Source organism: Leptonotus elevatus, chromosome 13 (genome assembly GCF_054856555.1).
Source record: "Leptonotus elevatus isolate MCC_2025b chromosome 13, RoL_Lele_1.0, whole genome shotgun sequence".
Lineage (NCBI taxonomy): Eukaryota > Metazoa > Chordata > Actinopteri > Syngnathiformes > Syngnathidae > Leptonotus > Leptonotus elevatus.
Window position 1 is genome coordinate 267,141 of NC_141251.1, and position 8,732 is coordinate 275,872.

Genomic DNA, 8,732 nt, shown 5'->3' on the forward strand with positions numbered 1-8,732 from the left:
TCCCAGCACCGGACATGATGAAGAATGTGGGCCATGCATTCGATTAGGCCTCTGAATAATTGGATGGGTGACTTGAGCTGGGCCGTTGTGTCGCCGTCGCTGTCGCCGTCGCCGCCGCCCTCGCTTGGCATCTTCCTACCATCAGATCCAATCTATCTGCACACATCTCGTTGCAAGCAGTTCAGATCATCGGCTCACGCGTATGCGTTCACGTGCGTCCTCACCCAAACACTGCTGGACGTTTACAAGTGATCTCAAGTTTTGCAATTTGTTTTTGTTACAACCGCTGGTCCCCGGAGAAGAAAATATGTTGTGCCCCCTCCCTCCACACTCTTCGCCACAATCATGTTTGTGTACTTTTTTGGGGGGGTAAGTAAACTTCTTGTGCGCTCTGACAGTGTGAGCGCCACTGCCACCTACTGGAGAGAATGTGCAATTATAAGCATGGCAAAAATGTGCCCCCAGTGACGCCCCCCCCCAATTTGACAAAGCCAAAGTAACCTAAATGCTTTGAAATCTACTTCAAAGGTCAGAAAAATACTGCAATCCTCCCTAAAAGTTTTGAGACGCCTCCAAAATTGAGGCGGTCGAACGCAGCTGCCCGTGGCCGTAAAGCTGTGGCGGAAATCCCAAAGCTATTGGCAGACAGCACCGCCATCAAGCCCAAGCGGGAGGAGTCCTATCGGGACTTTGCGGCCGGCGGGAAAAAAGGAAAGAAGAAACCCCAAAACATTCCACTCCAGCACATTTAATTCAAATTCAATCATTTGAATTGCTGAAAATGTGACCATGCAAAAAGGACAACCTGAAGCAAAAGCAAAGGCGGCCTCAGATGCGACAGGTGCATTGTGGGCCATGTAGTCCAAGCCGCTTGCATTGAAAAACAACAAACTTTTAATGCGGCATTCAAAAGTGCAACACTCGCGAGACGTCATCGCAATCAAACACGCCGGCGCCGGCGCCGCCGCCGTCGGCATCCAACTGCCGGCGGGTGCCAACGCCAGTTGGGAACAGTGCACGACTGTGGAGGTAGGGGGGCGGGGTCACTCGTTGCTGGGAGGAGGCGTGGCCAGGAAATCCCTGCAAGACAAAAAAAGCCAGCACAATTTTGATGTTTGATTGCAACACATTTTACGCTTGAATGTGACAAGTTGCATCACTTGATGCATCCTGCAGCAATCTGCATGTTTGCTGTTTTCGTTGGGATTCGGTGAGGCCACGGACTTGTGAGGCCACCGTGTTGAAAAGCGCACACACAAAAATGCTTTTCTTTGTCAATTAAATGTTCTCGAACTTTGTTCATCAATGAACTGACTGGAAAACAATGGCAATGTTGCTTGTTTGTTCCCACATAGTAAAAATTCCAGAATATTGCACATTCCAAATTCTGCACTCATTTTGACGGGAAGGGTTTAGGGCTCATCTCATTCCTATGACCCCAAAAATGATTTTAATGATTTTCTTTCAACCAAATTTATTGGTTTTTATTAATGAAAAAAATCCAAATGGATTACATAATATTAATACATTATTTTCATTATTAAATGTAAAACAAAATGTATAATTTGGTTATTTTTATTTATTTATTAAATATTATAATTAATTGCAAGGTCGTGTTGGAGGAAGCGGCAGCGGCTTGTACCTGAGAATGCGGGGCAGGCGGGGGCTGCTGTAGATGAACTTGTGCCTGTAAGCCAGCGACGAGGGGAAGGCCACAAACTGAACTTTGTGGCCGCTCAGGCTGCGGGAGTTGGCGGCCGTCTCGTACAGCTGAGGACGTTGGACACGGGACGGTTGGACACGGGACGGTTGGTGGGTTGAGTGGGTGCGACTGACGCGAGTCGCTCGCTCTCCTACCTTCTTGCCCAGGTGGAAAGGAACCACGTGGTCGTCCTCGGCATGGAGAATCAACACGGGGCAGCGGATGTGATTCACGCTGAACAAAACAGAACAAAACCCACCCGTGACGTCAGCTGTACTCCCTCTCACGTCCTCTAGATGTCGCTCACATCAAGGAAAAGCTCTTGAGTGCATTTGGGACTGAAGCCAATTTGTCAATTCATCAGCAACTAATCCCTAAACAGTGACTATTTGGATTGATTGATTGATTGATTGTGGTAAAGGTCAAAGTTGACTGACTTGTCATCGTTGGCGAAGCGGATGTCGTTGGCGGTGATGGCGTCCAAGAAGAACCAATCAAAGCCGGGCAGGTGCCTGTACACCTGACGAGGACAAGGCGGACGCTGGCGTGAGCGCCCGACGAGTTAGCGCACGGCCACGGCGGGCGCGACGTTGCCGTTACCGTGGCGAAGGGGTGACTCCTGGCCTCCTCGCGGATGTTGGTGAACGGACTCTCCAGGATCAAAGCGTCCGGAGGACTTCCTGCAAACGCAAACACAAAAAACTGGCATCGTGCGGCCACCTGATGTGTTGAGGCGTCGTCATGGCAACACAGCACTCCACAGGTTTGCAGTTCAACTGTGATAGCAAATTTCATTGAAATTGAAAGAGTCACTGAAACTCCTTTTTGACATCAAGTTTGGCAAGAGGCCATCTTGGAACCCGCGTACAAAATGAAACTTCAAGTTGGACTCGAAGCATCGTCAGCGACAATCTCAACTTGACCGGCTCACATGTGGCTTTGCGTGCGTGCGTGCGTGCGTGCGTGCGTTACCTGCGTCGCACAGCCGCCTGGCCAGGTTGGTGGCGACGCTGAAACACAAAAGCCTTGAGAGGTGAGGAGGGGGCGGGGCTCGGGCGGGCGCGAGGAGTCCGAGCACGTTGCTTTACCCCGTTCCCAGCGAATGGCCCCAGATGTACACTTGACCTTGGCCCCGCCTCTCCTTCAGCCAGCGGTACACGGAGAGCGCGTCGGCCGTCATCCCGCCCTCCGACGGCGAGCCGTCCGAGTCGCCCCAGCCTGCGCAAAAACTCCCGCCGTCAGGCCCCGGCGGCGCCAGGGGAAAAAAAAGAAAAAAGGCCTGGCTCACCTCGGTAGTCGAAGGCCAGCACGTGGTAGCCTGACGAGCTGAGGACCTGAAAGAAGACAGGCTCATCCGTCAACTCGTCAAAAGCCATCCCGGATGACGGCGGTCTTACCTTGTACAGCTCAACTCGGTGGTCGCCGCCCCTGCGCACAAACATTGACATCAGGTCTTCGCATGGCACACAAACAGGAGTGTGTGCTTGTGTGTGTGCGTGTGTGTGTGTGTGTGAGAGACCTGGTGCCTGTGTTTCCATGGAGATAGAGGACGGCTGGGTGGGCGGAGCTTAGTGTCGATTCAAACCATTCTTGACTTTTGCCTTTGGCTTCTCTCCACATTTCGGCAGGAACCGTGTGCCTGACACGCACACACACACACACACAACACACCAAGCGTGACCTCATCATGCAATGTGTGTGTGTGTGTATGCGCGGGTTTATATCACATCCCCATTTTCTGGGTTTTTACTATCATTGTAGGGACCACGTGTCCTTGTAGGGACATTTTGGTGGTCCTCATGAGTCCAAACCTCTTTTGAGGGTTAAAACTTGGTTTTAGAGTTTAGGTTTGAATTGGTTTAAAGTTGAGGTTAGGGTAAGGGTCTAGGAAATGCATTATGGCAATGAGATGTCCCCACTAAATATGTAAACCCAACATGTGTGTGTGTGCGCTCATACCACACTCCGATGTTGAGCGTTTCTTGCGGCTGCAGGTAAAAGTTGAACGTGTGGTTGAGGCCGACGTCTGAAGGTTGTTTGAGGTCAAGGAAGAAGGGGAACCTCACTGGGGGGCGGGGCACAGGGCAGGGCGTGACCCGGCGAGAACCGACACGACCCGGACGAGGCACACGGCAGACTTACCGAAGTTGAGGAAGACGAGTTTGGCCTGGATGGACGGGCACATCTTGACGATGAAGGGCACGCACACGTAGACCAGCAGCAGCCAGCGGGCCACGCAACGCGCCTTGGACATGGCGCCACCCCTGCAAGGTCAAAGGGCAAAGGCCAAAGGTCAAAGGCCATGTCAACGGCAGCCAACACCGCAAGCGGTCGGACAAAACAAGTGCGGCGGGCGGCGCCTCGACATCAACAATTGATCCAAACGAGCCTTCAGGCCGTTTGAGGACACTCAAGTTGACTCCAAAACCTGAAGAACGACCTGCTAGCTTCATGCTAACACATTATGCGAAACACCATTGACATGCTAACAACTAGCATTAATCGCAGCAGAAGAAATGGACTTGTTTCGCTTCGGAATATCAAGAAATATTACTGCAACTTCATTGAGTGACTTGCAGTAGAAGAAGTACACGGTTGGTTGCAGGACTGTCTCATACTGCCCCCCGGTGGCCAAAGCAGGCACATCACAAGGAGCAGCATTCAAAACTGTGGACTTCTTCATTCCCTTTCATGATACAGGACTACTTTGCTTCTAAAAAGACGCGAATGTCATTTGCGTTCATTTCATCGGCCAAAGGTGAGTTGAGAAAGCAAACTCAAAATTTTGAGTTAGGAGTCGAACTCTTTCCATGACCAGGCTGTCCACTGAAATCCCTGGTCAGCTGATCAATGACGTCATCAACCTGACATGCGACGCCTGCAACGCGCGCAAACTAAATCCAATTAGCGGTAACGATTGGAAGAGAACATTTAAAAGTACAGTTGAGCCGACGTTATCGTCACTTCATAATTTACCGGTTGTGCATTCCTCGACGGTCAATTTGTAGTTCAATTATTCGGCCTTTTTCTGATCATATTAAATATGCTGTTTCGGGATAAAACCTCTTTTTGTTCACCCTTAAGCTTGAACGCGTCATTGAAGTAGTCACGTGACGTTGGCGTCCGTGAAAGGCGTCGAGCGCGATGACGAGGTCGCCTGCGGAGTCGGGCTGCCGGCAGGTCCGACCTGCTGAGTCGACAAACAAACAAACCAGTCCGACCGGCACGCAGACACACTGCGTGGAAATGTTTCAAACGCGTCAGAACCACCTCGAATTCATCTCATTCTTGTGACTATTAAGATCAAAAGTACTTCTTTTTCTTGCGTGACCTTTACACAAGCGTCTTGTTGCACAATTGGAAGATGAACACAAGGCGAAGCAAGCCAGCAAGCATCCGCTGAGTGGGGGAGAAAAAAAAGAGAAAAAAGGCGGTGGGAAGAACCTGCGTGAACCGGCGAGGGTCCTCATGTCGTCGCCGGCGTGCGTCGAATCCGCCACGGGCCGCGATGACTCTTCGGCGGCGTCCTCGAGCGCGTCCTCGAGCGCGTCCTCGCGCGCGTCCTCGAGCGCGTCGTCGCGCTCCTCTTGCTCGACGGTCGTCGACGTTCTCCGCTTCCGCATGTCTGCAAAGTGAGCATCAGCTGCTGAGGGGGGAGGGCGGGACGCCGGGCGGCTGACGCGGACGCGGACGCCGGGCGACAAGCGTCTCGGCCGAGCGACGGAATCCGGGCGACGGAATCCGGGCGGCGGAATCCGGGCGGCGGGCCGATGGAGCCCCAAGTGAAGAGAGGATGAGCGACAGCCAATCGCGCCACCGATTCGCACCGCGTGACTCCGCCGCCTTGCTGCATTCACTGTCTCCGGGGAACGTGGGAACAACGAGCACACCACAGCAAGAGGCCTTCAGGGCCATCTCGTTCGTGGGAACGCCTCTATCAATGTACATTTCATTTGACACTGACTCGGATAAATGGAATGATTCATCAATATCACGAAATTATCAACATGTGTTTACTGTCAGACTCTTTCTACTGATGTCATTGTCAGGTCTCCATCTTCCAGCGTAACCTGCGCCGCAGCTCATGATTATTTCACGAGTCCTTCTTGTGCTCAACGTGCTGAGCCCACATTAACAACATCGTCACGCGAGTTGGCGCTCTCAAATGACCGCACACGAATGGAGGCGATATTGTTCAAGCACCCAAAATACGAGGGCACGTACATCGAAGCACGTCGACTCGGAAGGCTTGACGAGCTCAAGTTGACTTTTCTGACATTTGGAAATGAAACACAATCGACACGCTTCTTGCTAGCATGGAAGCTAAAACCATTGAAGTTGTAAGAAGGCAAATGAAGGGAAACCCGCTGCGATGCTAACAGTCGTGTTTATTTCTATTGTGTGTGCATATTCTTGAAAGCTGCCGCGTTTCATTGGTCGCATGTGTTGGACGCGTTCAAGTCTCACCCGAGTTACGAAACCGTCAAAGAAAAGTTGCTCGGCAGCATCCTGGATGGCGGTTGCGTCCGGAGGAGAATCCCGCAAGATGCAAAAACGGATGAGAAAGTTTGTCCCCAAGCGGCCACCGGCGCGTCACGTGACACTACCACCCGGAAGTCCTCGTTTTGGCGCCAGCGTCAAGTCGGCGTCCATTGCCGTCTATCGCTCCTGTGACGCAGTCGTTCTTTTTTCTTTCTTCATTCTTGTCTCTTTTTGCTTGTGTTGTGTTGTGCTCGTCAGGATGTTTTGCGAGAAAGCCGTCGAGCTGATTCGCGAGCTTCAACGGATGAACGACGGACAACTTCCCGCCTTCAACGTGAGAAAACAAAAACGCTCGCGAGCTTCTCGCGCTTTTCTTGCCTGTCGACGCTGAATGAATTGCATGTGACCTTCATTTGTCACCTTGTAAGATGACGTCACCACCTACAAATACGTCCTGGCTGACAATGGGCAATTGGTAACCAGGTTAAACCTTCCACCACAGACTGGGAGAAGCAAGATATTCCCCACGCGAGACAGATTTGAATAAAACGTTATTACAAGTATTGGGATTTTAAAATGGGGACATTTCCATCCGTTACACGACGATCGTGTCCTTTTTGGGGTTTTTCCTTCATTGCCTGGAAAATTAAGGCAGTTGGACACATTTTAAACATGTAGCACTTGAGCACATCTTCAATTTAAGTCCACTCAAATGTTTTTATTTATTTTAGTGTACTTGGGTACATTTTGGAGTCATTTACATCAAGTGGGTAATATTTGGCGTTATACGAATTGATCTCGTCGTATATGATGGACTCGCAGTGCTGCCTCCTCACTATTACCGTGTGTGTGTGTGTGTGTGTGTGTGTGTGCGTGCGCAGGAGGACGGCGTTCGGCAGGTGCTGCAGGAGATGGAGGCGCTTTACGAACACAACCAGACGGACGTGTGCGTCTCGGCCGGCCGGGGTGACGGCGGGCGAGTGGCGTGACCGGCGTGACGGACCAGTTTGCGTTTGCCTTTCAGGAACGAGACCAAAAGCGAGCAGAGAGCCGACTTGCTTCCCTCCATCCGATTGCGTCACTGCTGCCTGCTGAGGAACCAACGCTGCGTCAGCGCTTACCTGTGAGCAAACCTGCGTGATTAGCGTGAACGCGTCCGCTGTTGATGCTCAAACTTTTGTTTGTTGGCGTGACTCATTTTTCTCTTCCAAATTGAGTGTCGTTGAAGCCAAAACTCCAAAAGAAAATCAATTTGGCAAAGCACGACTCAAGCCTGAGTGAAAAACACCAACGCATTTGTTGGCATTTGTTTTCATCCTTTAAATGTGTCTTCGGATTGTTCAGCATACCAACTCTATATTTTGTGTCTTTTTTTTAATATGAACTATATTGTCTGATTTGTGTCATGAAAGCAGGCAGATCATCTTTCAAAATCTGCTTTTACTTTGAAAAACAATGCTGAACAATTTTTTGCCCATTTTCTGACCAAACCAGGAAGTGAATCATCAATTCATGGCAAAAAAATGAAATAACATGTCAGTGACTAACCTGAAGCAGCCTAACAAATGTATATATTTGGAATGCCAAATTATGTTTCATTTGCCGATCTGATCAATCAGTGGAACGATTGATTGGATAGCTGCAGCAGAAAACACATTTTGTGGTGGGAAGGTCCTTTTTTCAATGTTTCCAAACAAATGTGTTTGAAAATGTTGCGTGCTCTTGGCTGTCGCTCTCAGGTACGACCGGCTGCTGAGGATCCGAGCTCTGCGCTGGGAATACGGCAGCGTGCTTCCCGCCAACGTGCGCTTCCACATGAGCGCCGAGGAGGTGAGATGGCCGGCGAGCGACGCTTTGGGACCGGCGAGCGACGCTTTGGGACCGGCGAGCGACGCTTTGGGACCGGCGAGCGACGCCTTGGGACCGGCGAGCGACGCTTTGGGACCGGCGAGCGACGCATTCGGACCGGCGCCGCCCTGGCTGACTTTTGCTTTTGGTGTGCGCAGCTGCAGTGGTTCGCGCGCTACAAAAAGTCTCTGGCGTCCTTCATGCGCTCGCTGGGCGGAGGCGGCGGCCTGGACGTCACGCAGGACATGAAACCGCCCAAGAGTCTTTACATCCAGGTTGGCACGCAAGCACGTTACCTGCCAGCTGTTGCGCAAGCGTGGTTGACATCTTCCTGGCTGGTCAGGTGAGGTGCGTGAAGGACCACGGCGAGCTGGAGATGGACGACGGGACGCTCGTCCTCCTCAAGAAAAACAGTCAGGTCAGGTGGCAACTTTTTTTTTTCTTTCCGTGAAGGCGACAGCAGGAAGTGAAAGTCACATGATGCCACGCGTGTGTCCGCAGCACTTCCTGCCACGCTGGACGTGCGAGCACCTGATTCGCCAAGGCGTCCTGGAGCACGTCGTCTCCTGACTCGATGTTCGGGCGCCGGCCGGCCGGGGGGCGGGCGCCTTCGTCTTGTGGGCGCGTCTTTGTTCAAGTTTCACATTAAACAAGCAAATTGATGTTAACTCTTTGATGATGTCACATGATTCGTGCAAGG

The 8,732-nt window shown here is 51.5% G+C and overlaps 2 protein-coding genes across 2 annotated transcripts; one reads left to right on the forward strand and one right to left on the reverse strand.

Moving 5' to 3' along the window:
* Positions 1-732: 732 nt before the first annotated feature.
* Positions 733-6,310, reverse strand: abhd12 (abhydrolase domain containing 12, lysophospholipase). Its single transcript, XM_086092237.1, has 14 exons — positions 6,170-6,310; positions 5,147-5,327; positions 3,845-3,966; positions 3,662-3,767; positions 3,222-3,341; positions 3,100-3,130; positions 2,991-3,036; positions 2,791-2,920; positions 2,675-2,712; positions 2,303-2,382; positions 2,140-2,222; positions 1,858-1,936; positions 1,643-1,770; positions 733-1,080 (listed from the first exon to the last, which is right to left on the reverse strand). The coding sequence occupies exons 2-14, from the start codon at positions 5,323-5,325 to the stop codon at positions 1,044-1,046; spliced, it is 1,179 nt and encodes a 392-aa protein (XP_085948363.1). The 5' UTR covers positions 5,326-5,327; positions 6,170-6,310; the 3' UTR covers positions 733-1,043.
* gins1 (GINS complex subunit 1 (Psf1 homolog)) lies at positions 4,906-8,700 on the forward strand. Its single transcript, XM_086092238.1, has 8 exons — positions 4,906-6,343; positions 6,443-6,518; positions 7,066-7,130; positions 7,209-7,307; positions 7,924-8,014; positions 8,191-8,307; positions 8,376-8,450; positions 8,534-8,700. The coding sequence occupies exons 1-8, from the start codon at positions 6,144-6,146 to the stop codon at positions 8,600-8,602; spliced, it is 792 nt and encodes a 263-aa protein (XP_085948364.1). The 5' UTR covers positions 4,906-6,143; the 3' UTR covers positions 8,603-8,700.
* The last annotated feature ends 32 nt before the right edge of the window (positions 8,701-8,732 follow it).